Consider the following 18,846-nt stretch of genomic DNA (forward strand, 5'->3'; position numbering starts at 1 on the left):
ATATAAGCAATGTATTTGTCTTACGACGAAAGTGTGTGAAAAGAAATTAGACGCGAAAAATAATATTGATATTGTATTTCATAAAATAAAAATGGAAGATTTATTAAAAAAAGTAGAAGAAGCTATTGAATCTTCAAATGGTCTTGATAATCTTGACGAAGTAATTAAAAAGTTCAACAACACCAAAAAAGGTAATTTTTAAAAGTTAATTTTAAATAATTTTATATTTTATTAAGATGATTTGATTCCAACAATTATTTTTGAAAGGGGTTTTTGTGATGTAACAAGAAGATTGGAAAATTTGTCAAATGATCTTATTGTTATTAACTCAAATGATCAATTGTTTGACATACCAACATTTATTAAACTTCTTTTAGCAAGGGTAAATAATATTTTCTCAGCTTCATGCAACTCTGTAACAGATTTAAAACACTTTCATTTACCAGCTGATAGAACAGAAAAGTTGTATATCATTATCAAACATACAGAGTCTTTTCCCTCTGTTACAATAGACAAAATCATCAGCACATTATATGAGGTGTAGGTTTTAATTATATTTAAACATGATTTTTATTAATATATTAAAATATTTCCGTTTAGTAAGCTACCTGTTATTTTAATTTGTTGTGTAAGTACTAGTGATAATTCACTTTTTGTGAAATGTTCAAGATCTAATTATTTACTACTTGATGTCAAATATGCTTCTATTAATTCACCTGAAATTATTTTTGATGGAATATGGAATAAAATTCAATTAGATAAAACTAATAATTTTATCTTTGATTACGAGATTATTGATAAAGCAAGGGAAACTTTTTTTAATTATAGTTATTCAATAAAGGATGTCCACAAATATCTGGAACTTTCTATTGCTTTTCACTTCAGCAAAATTAAAAATGGTCACGTGATAACTGATAAAGTGAGTTTTTGTTAGTATGACTTTAATACATGGTTTTAGTCTAATAATTTTTCTTATTATAAAAATATTTTTGTTGATACTTTAACACTTCTTCATGAAATGACAAAAGAATATTATTCAAAAAAAAGTATTTGGTATTTATATTCTATGATATGTACTGATAAAAATTTATTTGACACCAAGAATGATTGTGAGTTTAATAAATGGTTATCAATGTGGAACGTATGGTGTAAAGAGAAATTAATCGAATATCTAGAACGTATTAAAATTATTATAAATATGGATGGATGTGACTTTCTTGAATCATTATGTTGTGAAGTAGATGATCTTTTAAAAAGATTAAATACATTAGATTCAAGAATTGCAGATTTAAAAAATCAACCAGTGGAATTAACTAATATAAAGCAAGATGAAATAAAAAAAACAAGTAAAAAAAATAAAAATTATATAAGTAGACATGAAAGGGCAAAAAAATTAATGGATAGAATGGAACACATAAAAAATTGTGATTTATTTTCAAAGGACAAAAAAGATATTTTTGCATTTCTATCATTATTTTTCAAAACAACTTTTAATTATTTATTTGATGCTACAAGTTCATCTTATTATTTTATTAAATATGCTCCAATTATACAAACATTGACAAATCCTCCATCTGACTATTTTATTGACATAGATCTTAACCATTTACTTAATAATTCTGATCAGGTAAGTTATTTATTACATTATACTAATGTATTTTCACCTTATAGTATTTCAACCCAAACACAACTGATATATTAGATGTTCCATTATCTTATAAAATACTTCAATCTCTTACCAACATTCACAGTACTAAACCTATTTCAATTGAAAAGTGGAAACAAGCTTTTATTAATGACTGTTCTTCTGATGACAAGGTAGATATTCGATTTAGAAAAACATATAAAATATTTAAACAACTTGGAATTATTAAAGAAGCTACTGAAAATAGTTCTGAAAAAATTATTGTTTTACATCATTCAAACATTTTTTTTAATGAAGTGAAATAATATATTTCTAATCTATAACACCATTTTTTAATTTATTCATATGTTGTTTTTTTAACTTATCACTTCTATACCTTATTTTTTATTCATTTGATTTTTATTTATGGCTTTTTGTCCATTTCGTTTATTTTTTATTACTATCATATTTTGAGGTGTTTTATTTAGATTTATTTTAGATTTTACTATGTCTAAAATTGTTGAACCTGTAAAACGCCAAGATTCTTTAACAGATTCAGAGGTGGAAATTGTAAATCCGGAGGATTGTACCGATAATGGTAAGAAAGAAGAGAAAAGTGAGGAAAATGATTTGAATGATGAAAACAAAGAAAAATCCGAGCATAATACAGAGGATGAGATGGAGGATACTGAAAATGAAACTGAAAATAATACTTGTGATGAGGAAGAAAATATGAGTGATGAAGAAATTGAAAGTGAAACTGAGGAGGATAAATGGTATGGATCTGATTCTAGAAAAAAAGCTATAAATAACTTGATTTACTATTCAATTTTGATGTTTGTTTTTCCATTGCTTACAATGTATCTTTCTTATCAATTTGTCTTCATAGGTATATTTAAAATATTTTGTATTATTATTATATAATTCAACTAATTTTTAGATTACTTCTATTATGATACGGATACTGCTGCAATGTATTCTGGTTTAATAGCAGCTGGCATTGTTTATATTGTTATTATATCGTTTATTTGGGAAGCGTACAATGAAGAAAAAGACGCCGAAGTTAGAAAAAAAGCTTTGAAATCTGACTAGAAATCTTTTCTATTAGTAAATGCATTATTTTAAATTTTTGTAGTTTTAAACATTTGCCTTTGTTACTTTCTGCTTTGTAATCATTTTTGTACATATTCTTGGAATCAGTTTTTTTTTTCTTTTTATGATACATCTTTTTGATAGAAATATATAATAAACACTAGTGAGGAAAAAGTAGTGATCTTGATATGATAGTTTTTGGAGAAACGTTATATAGAAAGTTTATTTGATTAGGTTTTATTTTTTTTGCTAATATAAAATTTTTTGATGGTTTTCCGTTCTTCATTAATTTTCAAAAATTATTTTTTTAAAAATATCCCCAATTTTGTTCAAACCTCAATAAGAAATATTTCTGTATTTACACCAATTATTGAAAAACCGGAAACTACTTTATTTTTAAAAAAAGTTGAAGAATGTTTTAAATCTGTAAAATCTGGACAAAGTAAAGTTGTATTTTCTTCATCTGATATTTCATATTTTGAAAATATTTTAAGTAAACATAAAAATTATCTTGACAAAATCAATGAAATTAAAGAATTATCATTAATAATCAATTCAAATGATGCTGATAAAGATATAATTGAAATAGGAAAAAGTGAAATTTTAAAAGCTAATGAAGATTTAGATATTTGTACAGATGATCTTGCAAAATCGATAGTACGAAAAACAGAGATTGATACTTTATCAAATTGTCAATTAGAATTTTCATGTGGAACTGGTGGTACTGAAGCTATGATGTTTACAATGGAATTATATAATATGTATATGAATTTTTGTAACTATATGAATTTTACATGGACACCAATTCAATTTGATGATGTATCGTCTGCTTCATTAAGATCAGCTGTTGTTCTTGTTAGTGGTGATTTAAGTTATGCAACGTTACGTTTTGAAGCTGGTGTTCATCGTGTTCAAAGGATTCCCTTAACTGATAAAAGTCGGATTCACACAAGTACAACAAGTTTGGCTATTTTACCAGAACCAGAAGATCATAGTGTTATCATTAAATCTTCTGATTGTAAAATAGAATCAATGAGAGCTTCAGGTCCTGGTGGACAAAATGTTAACAAACGTTCATCAGCTATTCGTATAACACATTTACCAACAAATATTTCTGTTCATGTAATGGATGAACGTTTTCAACATTTAAATTTACAAACTGCATATAAACGGTTAGCAGGTATATTGTTACAACAAAAATTAGATTCAGTAGTTGATAAAACGTCATCTACCAGAAAATTACAAGTTGGTACAAAAGTTAGATCTGAAAAAATTCGAACATTTAATTTTAAAGATGATCGGGTAACTGATCATCGTTTACGTAAATCTGTTGGTAATTTAAGAGAATTCATGAAAGGTAATGAAATGTTAGAAGAATTTACCAATGATTTAAATAATTTACATATAATGGAAAGATTAGAGAGTGAAATTTATAGAGATGATATTTGACTATAAAATTTTATTTAATAGTGGTATAATGTTAAATAATTTATTCAATAAATTGTGATTGAATTAATAGTATGCCCAATATTCTAAATAAGAAGTTCAATTTTACACGTAATGTAAATTAAAAACAAAACTCAATGAGATGATGATAAAATTGGAATCATGGACGATTGTTAATATTTCTACATTTTCATTTTATAATTATTAAAAAAAGGCACAAATAAATGGTGACTTTATGCCATAAAAATTGAAAAATATTTTTATGTATTTGTTTTCCTTCTTGATGATGATCTTGCAATACGAGTGGATACCACAGGTTCCGTCATTTGTTCAATACTAGTACCTCTTGATTTGGAGGAAGAACGAGATTTTGATTTACGTCTCTTTCTTTGAGCAACTGCTTCATTTGAGAGATCTACTAATTCGTCATAACGATAATCTGGATCACCAGAGTCTTCTTCTTCAATCTATAAAAAATTAATAAAAAATATTTACTTTAATAATAATTTATCTACAAACCAATTCTTCAATTATACGTCCATTTTCATCAACATGTCCAACCCAATTTCTTTGTCGTTGTTCTTCACTATCATCTATCTCCTCTTCATTCAATATATTTTCTTTACTTACTTTTCCTTTAATAACACGTTTGCGTGTACTTGGTGCAGAAATATTAGAAACATCACTCATAGAATATGATTTTTGTAAACGTTCTTGCCCTCTTATAGCAGCTGTAGCAATGATATCTTTAGCAGCAGCAATACCTTTTTGTCCAAGAGATAAAGCTTGTCTATAACTTTCATCTTTGGCTCGTTCAATCATTATATCAATTTCATCTTCATGTTTTGAAAGAAATGGATGAATCCACTAAAAAAAAAAATTTTTTTTTTAAAATAAAAATAATTTAAAATAACACATACCTTTCTATACAACAATGATGCACCTTTTGTCCAGGGTGATAACATCCAAAAAACAAAAAGAACTTTAGTTTCATAATAAAAAGGAAACCAAAAAGAAACAAAAACATCTGTAATATTTTCAATAAAAATAAACAGTGCAAAACAAATCCAATACATCATTAATTTAATATATTCTTTTACATTTTTAGTACGAACAGCTTTAAAAGACCTGTAAGCTGGATATAATGTTCCAGCTGTTAATATTAATATTCTTGATAATAGTGCTGATAACATTATATAAGTTTATATATTTTATTAATGTTACTAGCTCCAGGTGGAGCTGATACTATAACACTAAAAAATTGATATAATAATGATCCAAAAAAAAAATATTAATATAACAAAATGATAAAACACTATTTAAATATAAAATAAATTGTTATTAATAGGAAAAAAAAATTTTTTTAATAAATACATATTATTCATGAATTATTAAGTAAAAATATAAAATGACGAAACACCATGATAATGACATAAAATATTCTACTGTTAACACAAAATTAAAATGTCTTGAGAACCCATGATTGTTTACTCCTAAAAAGATTTTTTTTAGTTAATTTATTATGTGTCTTTATGGTTAGTATTAAAATAGTATTTTTAAAAATTATTTATTTCAACATATTGTTCTGAAAAAAAATATATCATGTATTAATAACTACTTATTATATACACAATAAGAGTATATTTAAATTTGAAAAAATAAAAGATCACTGAACATAAATTCACATCAATATAATCAGTATATGTTATAATATTTTAATTTCATCATTCTTTATTTATACCCCTTTTTAATACAATCTCATTAACCATTGAGAAACATAATTTTGAATAAAACAAGGGCGAATTTCTGCGCATTACGGGAAAGTTATAATGTCCTTATAAGGATTTTTATACGAGATTATAATCAATATTATTTCTAGATAAATAATAATAAATATTTAAAAACAAAAATATTATAAGAGACATCGATCTATATATATATTAAAGTTGGCATGTAGATATATTAAGTGAAGTAAAGATGTAGTTTACTAGAAAAGAGGCAAAGTGAGGAGTCTTACAGTGGTTTTGTGGGCTGATGAAGAGGCAATGAAAAGCGGCTAGTATATTACTAGTGGTGATTATATTTGACAGTCAAAGAGACAACAGATATTGCTTTCTGAAGCTTTATGCGCAATTTTTTACTTTACAATATTTGATTATTTAATCAAGTAAAAGTTAAAAACTGGACGGTATGTCTATTTCATGTCACAAAATGATTACTTCATAGTATGAATGATACTTTTGTGTCTGGGAATAAAAAAATGAAATAAAAATATTATTTCATTGTTATTGAATACAAGATATAAACACGTGAGTATTCTCTAGTTTAATATCAATAAAAATTATACACATAATTGATAAGAAATAATATTCTGTTTCAAGTCAAAAAAAAAAAAAATATTACATTAACAAATTCTTTATTTAAAAATATTTATATATGAATAAAATATTTACAATTTCTAAGGATTAAATATATTAAAAGTCCAAAGTTTAAAAATTTATACAATCATGAATGCATAAATTTTACGAACAATACTTTGTCAGTATATAGATATAGGAAAACACAATACTCTTTATTTCAAATAAACATTGTTAACTAGAACAGTAAAAATACTAATTATAAAACAGTTATTATAAAATGAACTGTAAGTGACTATTATAATTATTATAATTATATACTTTTAATAACTTCATTTAAAATTTTGATTTATCATTGATAACAATTTTAAATTATAATTATAAATTGTTTATTATCAACTCTTGTGATAAAATAAAAACTTATGTTAAAAATTCTTTAATTATCTAAATTATCATTGTTTTCAGGAATGTCTTTTTCAGCACCACCTACATCTCCAGTTTCAAGATGTACTGGACCCTGTTTTAAATAAGCCTGTTTCATTTCATACAAACGTTCATCTACTTTTGAGAGCATAGCATCAAATTCCTCCATTGTTGTAATATGTTCAGAGTTTTTAGATGACGATTGTTTTGATGTAAAAAAATTATCATTAACAAATGGATCAGTTAAAGAATTTTTATTAATAATACTGTTTTCTTCATTTTCAACTTTTGAATCAAAATTGTTGTCATGACATAGATTATTTTTAGTTGATAATGATAAATTAGCCAAATCAGAGGTAGGAACCGGAGTAACCGGAAGTGGAGGTGCTGAATTTTGTCTATACACTTTAAATAATTCCTCTTTTAGAGATCTATTTTCTTCCTCTAGCTGTTGAATTCTTTTTCTCATTAATAATAATTGTTTTTGATTTTCAAGATCTTTACCATTAGTTTCAATAAATTTCTGATACGCTAAATCAAATGCTTCTCCAATAGTTAATGTTATCTTTTCTGCTTGTTTATCACTCAGAAAAACAAGACATTCATGTTTATTTTCATCTGTTTTTGCAATAAAAGCAAATATTCTCTTATCCTAAAAAAAATATAAATATAATTTTTGCAAATAAAAAAAACTATTCATACTTCTTTATCATCAGCTACAAATGATATTCTATGAAGAGGATAATTACCAATAATTAATTTTGTTTTACTATCCATAATTGTGACACCTGTTACAGATATTTGCATATCAACTTTACGTAATTTTGATCCTGAATGACCATTAATTCCTTGATTAACTTGAAGATTAAATCTTATAGCATGTATAGCTTGTCTCGTAACACTAACACCCCTTGGTTCTTTAACTTCAGTCTGACCAAGTAATTTTAATGAATATTCTATTCTACCATTTTGAAGAGCAGCTGAAAAATTTAATATATCATCATTTTTTTATTTCTACCTGGTGGGTGAATCCACGTTTTTTTTCCTTCAATGTCTTTTTTTGAATTGTTATAATTTTGTAAATATGGGTTAGATGATGATGATGAAATATTTTTCTTTAGTGTTTTATAAATATCTTTTCCAAAATTTGACATATCATTAAATATAAAAAAAATTAGTGATTAGTAAGAAATAAAAGAAACAAATAGTCTAAATAAAATTTTTATAATACAAATAAATTACACATTTATTATGTTTAAATAATGAGAATTAAAAAAACAAAAACTTCTTCTTAAGAGATCACTCGAGAAGGGTCAATCAATAACGCCAAAAAGATAATTACCAGTTTTCATGTAACGTGATGTCTTTTTCAATGCTAGTTTGTAATAATCCAACGATATTGATTCATAGTACTTACTACTGTCATTTTTTAAAATATGAGAGCGTATCTCTGTAGCTTGAGCAACCAAAATTGATACAATTTCTGATGTGATAAAATTTAGTGAATGAATTGCTTCTAAAGATAAGGTTGAGAAATTAAATTGGGGATCTATCATTTCTAATATTGTTTTGTGACGCGCACACTTTCTAAAAGACAGAGTTAGTAATACTAGGAGTTATGACTAAACATACATATAAGTGGTGGAAAATAATGTTTTGCTACGGCTATTTTCAAATATAATATATTCATCGGTACTCATATTTTTTGTTCTCTCTTCTTTTTTTTGCATTATTTTTTGTTTTGTTATGTCAGTAAATATATAACCATTTTTTATAAAATTGATGTACTCTTCGCAACCATCCATCATTTCCAGTATAGATTCAAGTGATTTTGATAATTCTTCTTCATCATCATCCGGTATTGTTAGTATATCTGCATATCCAGAATAATCATCATAGTCACAGTCAGTATTTTTCAAAGAATCATAAAAACTTTTAGCTTTTTGTGCTTCTTCATATGATTTAATTCTCAAAAGAAAACGTTTCATTAAATTTGAATGTTTCCTAGCTTGTACTAGAAAATCTACATAGTTAAGTTTAGATGCACTTAATTTAAATATTTATAAAGTTTATTTTTAAAACTTACTTCCTTGAAATTCTATTTTCGTTAGCATTTTTCAAAACAATTCTCAGTTGTTCAAATATAAAATTTTCAACAAATTTAACACAATCCTTTAAGGGATGTATTGAATCACCATTTACAAATAGTAAACTGGAAATAATATCTTCAATAACGTCAAGTTTTTTGTTTGACATTGCTAACAAATGAATATGAATTAAAATAATTAGGTACTTGAAAAAAACGTGAACACAATGTCGTCATGAAACTATTTGGAATAATGATAACGTGTGGTTAAAATTTATTAAAGTTAAAACTGATATATAGCAATTAACTGGCAATTAAAATAACGTCATTTTTTTGTCTATTCTGTAGTTGAAGACGACAATGTAGTTTGATTTGTAGGTGATGTATTTACATTTGTTTGAGATAAGTTCTTTTGACTTGGGGATATAACTGGACTTTGTACTACAGATAATGAATTTGATGACGCTTGGTATGTAGGGTTTTTGTTTACAATATTCATACCCATAGTCGATGGTCTTTGTGGAACTGGTGAAGGTACAACAATAGAAGATGGCGAATTTAAAAGAACTGAATTAAGTTGTGGCAGTGGTTTATGAGTCTCACTACGTGATGAAGGACTAAGGGGTGTCGGTTTAGCCACATACAAATTTTTAGGTGAGGGATTTGAAATTGTCATTTGACCATTAAATCCTGACCCAACTTGAGATCGTTGTATAATTTTAGACTGTTTTGGAGGTGTTGGTCCACCAAATTGTGGAATCACCACTGGACTATCTTCTCTTGCCATAGGATCCATGGCGATTCGTGATTGCACATATTTTTCATTAAATTTTGGAGAAGTTTTTGAATGATTAGCATGTATATGAGTATGTAAACCTTGAGCAGTTTTATAAGTTTTATTACATTCTCTACACTTATATACTTTATCTCTAATTATTTCTGGACCTTTTTTTAATTCCATTGAACCACTTTGACCTATTTGTTCTTCAAAATAAGAGGAATCAAGAGAACTATCATCTGCCAATGGAGTATTAGGTGGTTTAGTCATTGTTTCTCCATGTGCAGTCCGCATATGTTGTCTATATCCAGGCATATTTTTATACTTTTTATTACATCCTTCAACAGTACATCTATATTTTCTGTCTTCTACTGGTTTTAACCAAGATGGATCTACACCATTATATTTTCCATCAAAATCACTATTATCTCCATTCTCCTGCCCAGCTTGTATTGCTAATTGCATTGCTTTTTGTACTTGAGCATGATTACTAGATGTCCTTGCTTGAGATGAATGATTCTCATTTTGAAGTACAATATTTTTTGTATAAATATTAAAGTTAAGATTATATTTTACATATTCAATAGGTGTTGGAGGGGTGTCAAAATGAAAATTTAATGGGTATACGAGTAGTGTTTTTAATTTTGTTTTTGTGTAAACTTCTGTTCTTTTTTGCATAGTATCAGCTAAACTCATCTCCATATCATACTTTTTTTTAATTTGTGCTAAAATAAACAATAAGAAAAAAAAAATTTTTTTAACATACGTATGTGGGCATTTTGTTGGTGCCATAAAAGTTCTTTCTGACTCTTCCATACTAAATTACAAGATTCAAATTGACAAATAAATGGGGTCGATGAGATATGAATCATACAAACAAAAAGTTTTCTACAAAAAATCGTTAATTTTAATAATAGTTTAGTTGGTTACTGTTATCCCGCTTTAAACATAAAGTTAAAAAAACTTCTTTCACATTATAGATATGCAAAAGAACTTTAATCTGGAAAAGCAATAAATGTGTAATTTATATGAAAATGTAAATTAAATGTAGAAAGAAAAAAGTGGTAGATGATATGTCTTCAGACAACAATATTTTTAAATTACACTTTGATTCGTAATCAAACACATCTCTTTTTGTATGCGTACTCCTAGTTCCAAAATAGATATACTGTAAATAGATATTTCGTGGTGTGATGTTTTTTTTAATAAATCGGTAAGATTATTTTTATTATTTTGAAAATACGTTTTATGCTTTATTTTTATATATTACTATTCTTACAACTTGTATAGTATATAATTGAAAAATGAAGAATAATGTTGAAATTTTTTTTTATTCAAATCGATTTATTTTTTATTATGATATTTAAACGTTAATAAAATATTACACGTTTTAGGTTTCTTTAATATTTTTCTGCTTTAAAATTATAGTACAAAGAAAAATAAAATTATGGTAACACAATTAGAGGATAATAAAATTGTTGAAGATTTAAAAAATGTTGATTTGGATAGTCAATCTCTCACAGAAAATGTAATTTTTTTTATTAATTGTATAATAGTTATTTTTTTTAGGTTTCTGATGATGATGAAGATTATGAGGGAACCAATATTGGAGAAATTTTAGTTATTCGTGAGACAAGTATTAAAAAAATGATGGATGCTATTCCTTGTTATTATACAAACATTGTTGGTGAATTTGCTGATGTTGAAATTTTTCTTATTTCTGTTGAATCAATGCTTATTGAGTTTACTTCTCATTCTTATCATAATTGGACTTTGGGTGGTCAGACTGTTGTTTTTTCAGAACAGATTAACAGATTTTTAAGTAATTTAGTTAATCTTGGTGCTAAATTTAAGCTTATTGTTTTCAAAGATATGGCTCAATTATTTAGTCAAGATACTATTTTAAATTTTTATTATCATTTTATGCTTGCATATTTAAAAAAGAGTCCTTATTCTAAGCATTTAGAATTTTTTAACAATCCAATTGAAGATACTTGGTCTGAGTATTTAGGAAATTTAACTCCATCATTTATGTTGATGTCTATTAATGATGCATCAAAAATTGTTTCACCAAATCCAATTGACTTTTTTACAAGATTTAGAGCCATTGCTTGTCATCTTATTTATAGCTCTATACCTGTTGTAAGTCTTTCTGGATTTAAAATTAATATATCATCTGTCATGGCATATCGTTTCTATCCATGTCCTGTTCAATTTCCAAAATTTTTTGATGAACTTGTCAAAGAATGGGATTTAACTACAATTGAAGATACTTCTTGTATAAGCTTAGTAGAGAGTGAAATTAAAAATGTTGCTGATTTATGGATGGAAATTTTTAAAGAGGTTAATAGTAACCAAAAGAATGAAGTTTCTGCTAACTTTGAATCACTTGTTGCTGCTGTTTATCTATTTTCTTTAGTATCAGAGAAAAAAGGTATTGCAAGAAGTTATGCTATCGAAGATAAATCATTCTCTCCTGGTCCATCATTAATAAAGGACAGAAAGATTTTGCTTACATCATGTGCAAAAGTTTTAAAATTAATTAAAATTGAAGAAATTTCTTTTGATATTAAAGATATTTGGGATGGTAGACTTATCCAGGCGTACTACTCTGCAATATCTGCTCAGAAGAGTATTTTACCTTATCGTCTTCAGGAAACTTTTGCCAAATATCATATACCTTCTGGCCTTTCTGTTCCACTTCAAGTAGATAGCGAAGATAAATTACTTGATAATGCTTCAAATGACGATGAACTTTTATTAAGAAGCTGTAATCTTGTTGGATTTTCAAAATCAATATTTAATGGTTTTATTGAAGATATTGCATTAGAAGTTGATAAAACAATAAAAAATCAACCACATCAAAAAGAAGAAATAGATTATGCTGTGGTAATGGAAAATAAGAAAAGATGGAAATTTAAGCCGATCCAAGATAATTTAATTAAACAGGAAGATAAAAATATGAATCATTGGGCTATCAAAAAACGTAATCGTCAAAAACAACAATTATATAAATGGTATCAAAACTTTTCTGATTCATTGGAAGGAAGAAGAAATGAATTATTGGTAGATTTTACCAGGAATCCATTACCAAATACTGTTGAGGCTCCAACGAAAAATGACAAAAGTAGTAAAGATGGAAAATCAAAGAAAAGTGGTGGAAAACCAGGAAGTAAAGGTGGTATGTCTAAAAAAGATCAAATTTTAGAAGCTAATAAACAAAAAAAGTTAAAAGAACAATTTGAAAATGACAATATTAAAATTCAATATGCTTTACAAGTTAAAGGAAATCAAATTGCTACACTAGAATCTGTTTACAGAAAATTAGAGCTTCCACAATCAAAGGCTCTTTGTGCATTTGAAATAGCTCAAAAAAGAGCTAGTCTTTATATTGATAATGCATCAACAGATGTCAACGAACGTAGAATTCAAGCATTAGAATTAATTGGTCAACTAAAACAATGTTTTGCTTTTCACTATGAAAACTTTGACAATAAACAAAAAGAGAAAATTGATGAATATTGGTCACTTCTTGGGTTCTCTGACAAGACAAAAAACAAAAGACTTCAAGCACAACTTACTTTAGACATTGATTTAATATACTATCAATTAGAGTATGCAGGAAGATTTATTGATGTACTTTCAGATCCCAAAAGGGATAATCGTGTTACTGGTTTTTCACCAGATAAATGGCAAAGAGAAATGCTTGATGCTGTTGATGCTAATAAGTCTGCTTTAATTATTGCTCCAACATCAGCTGGTAAAACATTTGTTTCATATTATGCTATTGAGAAAATTTTAAGATCTTCTGATGATAATATGGTTGTTTATGTATCTCCATCAAAAGCTTTAATGAATCAATTTTGTGGTTCAGTTTATGCTAGATTTAGAAATAAAACTCTTTCTGGAGGAAAGTCACTTTTTGGTGTTTTGATGAAAGATTACTCTGATAGAGTAAATAGTTGTCAAGTTCTTGTTACAATTCCAGAATGTTTTGAAGAAATGTTGTTACTTGCCAATCCAGAAGTCCAGAAAGTTGTTTCAAGAATCAAGTATGTAATTTTCGATGAAGTACATTGTATCTCTGCACCAACTGATGAACGTAATATTATTGCTGATGGTAGAAAATGGGAAATATTACTTTCTCTTATTAAATGTCCATTCCTTGCTTTATCTGCTACTATTTCAAATGTAGAAATTCTTCATCAATGGATGCAATGTCTTGAAAATGCTAAAACACTTGAAAGTGAAACACCAAGAGAGGTTGTTTTAATTCAATATAGTGAACGCTTTAGTGAATTAGAATTAGGTATACAAAAATTAGACACAGCTCCAAATTCATTTGATGTATCAATTGAAAAGAAAAAATTTAATGATCCAAATGCTCTTTTTTCTTCTTCATTAACTCCTATTAGTGAAGATGAGTCTATAATTTTATTTATGCCTTATGGTATTTTTGAAAAAGTTAAACTTGAAATGTTTGGAATTCCTGAAGATCAGCAATTAACAGCAAAACAAATTCTTCAATTATATAACGTTATGAGTACATTTGACGAAAATACAAAAAATTTCCTTGAACCGGTTAAATTTTTCGGTGCTAAAAAAAATGAAAACAAAATATGGCTTAACAGAGATAAACTTCGATCACTTGAAAATGAATTGAAAACAAGATTTATGTATTTATTAGAAAATGATGAAGATAAATTCCAAAAAGTTCTTAAAGAATTAAAAAAAAATGTTGAAACTGAATTTGAAAAAAGATCAAAACCATTTAATATGATTAAGGAAGCTGTATACAATATTGTTCCTCTTGTTGATCAATTAAAAAATAAGGAAATGATTCCAGCTATTTGTTTCAATGATGATCGTGAAGTTTGTGAATTATTAGCAATGAAACTTTACAATTGTCTTTCTGAAAGACAAAAAGAATGGATGGAATCTCCTGAATATAAAAGTAAATATGATTTTAAAAATGAAGATAAATTTTTAAAAGCTCAAGAAAAGAAAGCTGCTGCTGAAAAAGCAAGAAAGGAAAAAAAATTAAAAGATCATGGTATTGATGAGGATCAAAGACCTGGTGATTCTATTGAAGATTCAGATCCTTTTGCTATTCAAAGAATTAAATTGAAAAAAGATTTAAAAAGATTTTCACTTCAAGTTAGAGAGGGTGATGAAGAATTGTATACACAAATGTTACAAAAATTAAATTCAAGTGGTGATCGTGAAAAATCAAAAATGGTTGCTAGACTTATTGAAAGAGGAATTGGTATTCATCATGAAGGACTTAATCCAATAGAAAGAGGTGCTGTTGAATCACTTTTTAGGGCAGGATATATTGGTGTTGTCTTCTCAACAAGTACTTTAGCTCTTGGTTTAAATATGCCTTGTAAAACTGTTATATTTGGTATTGATACACCACAATTAAATCCATTACAATTCCGTCAAATGAGTGGTCGTGCTGGTAGAAGAGGTTTTGATCATGCAGGTACTGTTATATTTATGTCTGTTCCAACAGCAAAAATTCGAAGACTTCTTACTGCTTCTTTGTCAACATTAAGAGGTAATATTCCATTTACCACAACAATGCTTCTTAGACTTATTAATTTCATTAATATGGAAGATAATGAAGATGTTAAATTATCGATAACAGGAAAAAAGAAAGATAAGGGTACATCAAAAGTTGGAACACCAAAAGAATTAAGAATTAAGACAGTTTGTAATTTACTTCAAAACTTTTTCCTTACATTCACTAAAAAAAGTGGAAGTACAAAAGCACTAAAGAATCAATTTAAATCTCTTGCTGCTTTTAGTATTGAAGTTTTAAGAAAAGTTAGCTTATTAGATGAGAAAGGAGTATTAAAAAAATTTGCTCCTTTAGCATGTTGCTTATCTGACTTCGAACCTGGAAATATTATTTTAACACATCTTATTCAAACAGGTTCACTTCACAAATTACTAAAGAAATTTGGTGAAGAAAAAGAAGAATTTAAAGATGCTTTAGTAAATATATTTGCACATCTATTTACTAACAAAAAATTACCGTTAACATTTTCTGAGGAAAAAAATCTTGACCATATTACTTTAAAACCTATGGTTCCAGAAATTCAAAAACAAGTGGATATGTTTAATGAAGAAATAAATTTACTCTTAATTTCATTTTTAGAATTAGGATTAGTTCCTGGTGAAAAGATTCAATCTGATGTATTTAGTATTACAGGTTTAAAAAAATCTGATTTATCTTTATATAGAAATGATATAGTTCCACCATTCCATAAAGATATTATTTTAGATGAAGCATTACTACCAACATCAGGAATAGATGCGAAATCCCATCGAGGAGAATCTGTAAAATTAAATTCTTATGCTTATGATTTTTGGAAATCCGGTTTTTCTGATGATTTATTAAATGTCAATTTACTCCTTATTTCGGAATATTGGTTTGCCATTCATGATTTTTCTAATGTTTTACTAGAAACATCTAGAATTTTATCAACGATTGGTAATGATAATGATCAATTAATTGCTTGTATAAAGGAATTGGCTAATGAATATCATACTAAATTCATCAGAGCATTCAATATGAAAATGAGAAAGAGTGACTAAAAGTATCTTTTTAAATTTATAATTATATTATACTCTAATATACAATAATATTAAGATTTATTTTGAAATTGTCTGTTATTTGATAGTAAAATTAATTAAAAAAATTAACTTTTTTTTATAATTATTAAAAGAGATCAAATATTTACAATAGTTTAGGTTTAAAAACTTCATTTGACCTTGTTTCTTTTTCAATTATTTCTTCTTTAATTTCATAAGTAGAAGCTTTATCCAAAATTTTTTTACGTGATTCCTCACGCCATTTAGCATTTTCAATCATTTCACGACGTTTCTCTTCCATCTCTTCAGGTGTCATCTTTGGTTTTTTTTCAATTTTTTTATCTCTAGAATAAGAATTTTTATGGTCTCTTCTTCTATCATTAACATCATTTTTTCTCTCTTTCAACTTATCAGAATGTGATGGTTTTTGTGATCTTCTTGTATCTTTACTAAAATAAATATAGTATTAAAATCATTTTATTAATTATGATTAAACATATAGATACTCTACTTAAAAAAATATTAAAAATGTAAACTTTTATGAGCACATTTTTTTAATCGTTTTAATCATTTATCTATAAATTATTACTTATGCTTTTAAAATTATTAATCATTAAATTAAATATTAAAAACAGAAAAATATTAAATGGTGAAATTTAAAATAGTTTAAAATATATAATAAATCTGATTTATTAGTAACTAAAGACATCATATAATAAATCTTAATTTCATTTCTATCAACAATATCATTTTTTATATTTATAAACTAAGAGTAATGTGGGTCATAAAGTAAAATTATAAACACAAAGTAAGATATAAGTTTTAACAAAAATTTTAGACTAATTGCTTTATTCATAGAAACAAAAATTATTTTAGCAACTAATAAATAGAGAAAAAGTAAACACCTATATAATTTTGATAAATCATTAATAAAAAATATTTCTATCATGTTTTTATAATTTTAATATATAAATGTAGACTTTTTTTAATGAAATAAAAACTATTATTAAAAAAAACTTACTGTGAACTATAACGCTTTTTATCATAAGACGAGTCATTTTTACTTGAAATTTTTTCGTCATCATAATCTTTTTTTCTTTCAACTGAACTATCCGAATACCTATCGTTATAATGTTTATGTTTCCTGTTAGATGAATAATTATCTTTATTTAATGTTGTTTTATCATAATGTTTTTTTGTTCGTTTTATTGAAGTATCTGAATCAGCACTTTGATCTCTCTCACGTTTTCTTCTAGATTTTGTACGTGAATAATCTTTATTCTAAATAAAATAAATTTATAAAATAAATAAATGATTTATAATTTAAAATAATTTAATTGTTTATATTTTCTATTTTTTAAAATCGCAAAGTTACTACTTCTCAATTTTAATTTTCTATAAAACATGTATATTTTACTTCCAAAAAAAAAATATATCGCTCTACTTTTCTAAATGATAAGAGCTGTTGATTTTCTTACTTTTTTAATTCTATAAAATATGCTACATTCTTTTAAATTTTACATACATACATAAATTCTTATGTTTTTTTTTTGTATATCAATACATTTAAAATTTAAGTGTATTTAAATTTTTAAATCAAACAATAGGAAAAAAAACTAATTAAAAAAATCATTTTTTTTTTTGTAATTAAAAAATTACTTTTTTAAATCTCATTAAACTGTCCTTGGAAAGTATATATAATAAAAAATCTACATCAAATAACTAAATGATTAAAAATCACTGATCATAAAACATGTCTATGACAAAAAATATAAATTTTAACTATTGATTACTTACGTAGGTATGTTTAGAAGATGTATTATTACTACGCAAATTTTTTCTCTCCTCTTCAAAATCTGAACTTAAAGAATCAGATGACTCTGATGATTTACTGTTTAAATTTTTAGCAATTTTCTCTAATTTCAGTTGAGCTTTATATACAACTTCAAATTTTTTTCTTAAATAGTCTTCAATTTTTTTTTTAAAAACAGGATTCTCCAATGCTGCTTTTTCTTTTTTAGCTTGTTTGAGCTAATAAAATAATAAAAATTAAATACAATAAACACTGACAACATACCCTAATTGCAACTAGTGGATCTTCACCAACAATAGATTCAACTTTAAGAGAATTTACTCTCCCTGGTTCAGTACTACTTTTTTTTTTTACTATTTCATCTATTTTGTCTTCCTCCTTCTTGACAACATCTGAATACAATTCAAAATTTTTATCAATCTAAAGAAAATGTAAAATAGAAAAATAAATCACTAACCTTCTTTCCAAGAAGGTAATCCTCACAATTTACAGAAGACTTTGGTCCTTCATATATCCAACTTATCTGTTTCTCGTCACTCATCTAGAAATTTAAACAAAAAAAATAGAAGAAAAAAAATGTTTTATATATAAAAAAAAGGATACAACCTATACAATAATTAAATGTAT

The 18,846-nt window shown here is 25.9% G+C and overlaps 8 protein-coding genes across 8 annotated transcripts; 3 read left to right on the forward strand and 5 right to left on the reverse strand.

Annotated features, from left to right (window-relative positions):
- Window positions 1-91: 91 nt before the first annotated feature.
- SRAE_2000299500 (Occludin/RNA polymerase II elongation factor, ELL domain and Vacuolar ATPase assembly integral membrane protein VMA21-like domain and Origin recognition complex, subunit 3 family-containing protein) lies at window positions 92-2,716 on the forward strand (the record flags this gene model as incomplete). The annotated part of the gene is made up of 8 exons (XM_024654135.1): window positions 92-191; window positions 237-540; window positions 601-919; window positions 959-1,627; window positions 1,672-1,818; window positions 2,124-2,133; window positions 2,178-2,513; window positions 2,565-2,716. The coding sequence occupies 8 exons, from the start codon at window positions 92-94 to the stop codon at window positions 2,714-2,716; spliced, it is 2,037 nt and encodes a 678-aa protein (XP_024507537.1).
- A 267-nt stretch (window positions 2,717-2,983) lies between these two features.
- Window positions 2,984-4,165, forward strand: SRAE_2000299600 (Peptide chain release factor class I/class II domain and Peptide chain release factor domain and Double-stranded RNA-binding domain-containing protein; the record flags this gene model as incomplete). Its single annotated transcript, XM_024654136.1, has 1 exon — window positions 2,984-4,165. The coding sequence occupies one exon, from the start codon at window positions 2,984-2,986 to the stop codon at window positions 4,163-4,165; it is 1,182 nt and encodes a 393-aa protein (XP_024507538.1).
- Window positions 4,166-4,422: 257 nt separating this feature from the next.
- On the reverse strand, window positions 4,423-5,355 carry SRAE_2000299700 (TB2/DP1/HVA22-related protein family-containing protein; the record flags this gene model as incomplete). Its single annotated transcript, XM_024654137.1, has 3 exons — window positions 4,423-4,629; window positions 4,682-5,029; window positions 5,083-5,355. 3 exons carry the CDS (start codon window positions 5,353-5,355, stop codon window positions 4,423-4,425), a joined length of 828 nt encoding a protein of 275 aa, XP_024507539.1.
- A 1,600-nt stretch (window positions 5,356-6,955) lies between these two features.
- SRAE_2000299800 (Ced-6) lies at window positions 6,956-8,096 on the reverse strand (the record flags this gene model as incomplete). Its single annotated transcript, XM_024654138.1, has 3 exons — window positions 6,956-7,594; window positions 7,645-7,922; window positions 7,961-8,096. The coding sequence occupies 3 exons, from the start codon at window positions 8,094-8,096 to the stop codon at window positions 6,956-6,958; spliced, it is 1,053 nt and encodes a 350-aa protein (XP_024507540.1).
- A 159-nt stretch (window positions 8,097-8,255) lies between these two features.
- Window positions 8,256-9,198, reverse strand: SRAE_2000299900 (Transcription initiation factor IID, 18kDa subunit family and Histone-fold domain-containing protein; the record flags this gene model as incomplete). Its single annotated transcript, XM_024654139.1, has 3 exons — window positions 8,256-8,529; window positions 8,575-8,988; window positions 9,029-9,198. The coding sequence occupies 3 exons, from the start codon at window positions 9,196-9,198 to the stop codon at window positions 8,256-8,258; spliced, it is 858 nt and encodes a 285-aa protein (XP_024507541.1).
- Window positions 9,199-9,365: 167 nt separating this feature from the next.
- Window positions 9,366-10,678, reverse strand: SRAE_2000300000 (Zinc finger, C2H2 domain and Zinc finger C2H2-type/integrase DNA-binding domain and Zinc finger, C2H2-like domain-containing protein; the record flags this gene model as incomplete). Its single annotated transcript, XM_024654142.1, has 2 exons — window positions 9,366-10,531; window positions 10,573-10,678. The coding sequence occupies 2 exons, from the start codon at window positions 10,676-10,678 to the stop codon at window positions 9,366-9,368; spliced, it is 1,272 nt and encodes a 423-aa protein (XP_024507542.1).
- A 575-nt stretch (window positions 10,679-11,253) lies between these two features.
- Window positions 11,254-16,409, forward strand: SRAE_2000300100 (Helicase, C-terminal domain and DNA/RNA helicase, DEAD/DEAH box type, N-terminal domain and Helicase, superfamily 1/2, ATP-binding domain and P-loop containing nucleoside triphosphate hydrolase domain-containing protein; the record flags this gene model as incomplete). The annotated part of the gene is made up of 2 exons (XM_024654143.1): window positions 11,254-11,334; window positions 11,376-16,409. The coding sequence occupies 2 exons, from the start codon at window positions 11,254-11,256 to the stop codon at window positions 16,407-16,409; spliced, it is 5,115 nt and encodes a 1,704-aa protein (XP_024507543.1).
- Window positions 16,410-16,551: 142 nt separating this feature from the next.
- Window positions 16,552-18,760, reverse strand: SRAE_2000300200 (Hypothetical protein; the record flags this gene model as incomplete). Its single annotated transcript, XM_024654144.1, has 5 exons — window positions 16,552-16,855; window positions 17,428-17,687; window positions 18,204-18,437; window positions 18,484-18,639; window positions 18,677-18,760. The coding sequence occupies 5 exons, from the start codon at window positions 18,758-18,760 to the stop codon at window positions 16,552-16,554; spliced, it is 1,038 nt and encodes a 345-aa protein (XP_024507544.1).
- Window positions 18,761-18,846: the final 86 nt, after the last annotated feature.

Source organism: Strongyloides ratti, assembly GCF_001040885.1.
Source record: "Strongyloides ratti genome assembly S_ratti_ED321, chromosome : 2".
Taxonomy (NCBI): domain Eukaryota; kingdom Metazoa; phylum Nematoda; class Chromadorea; order Rhabditida; family Strongyloididae; genus Strongyloides; species Strongyloides ratti.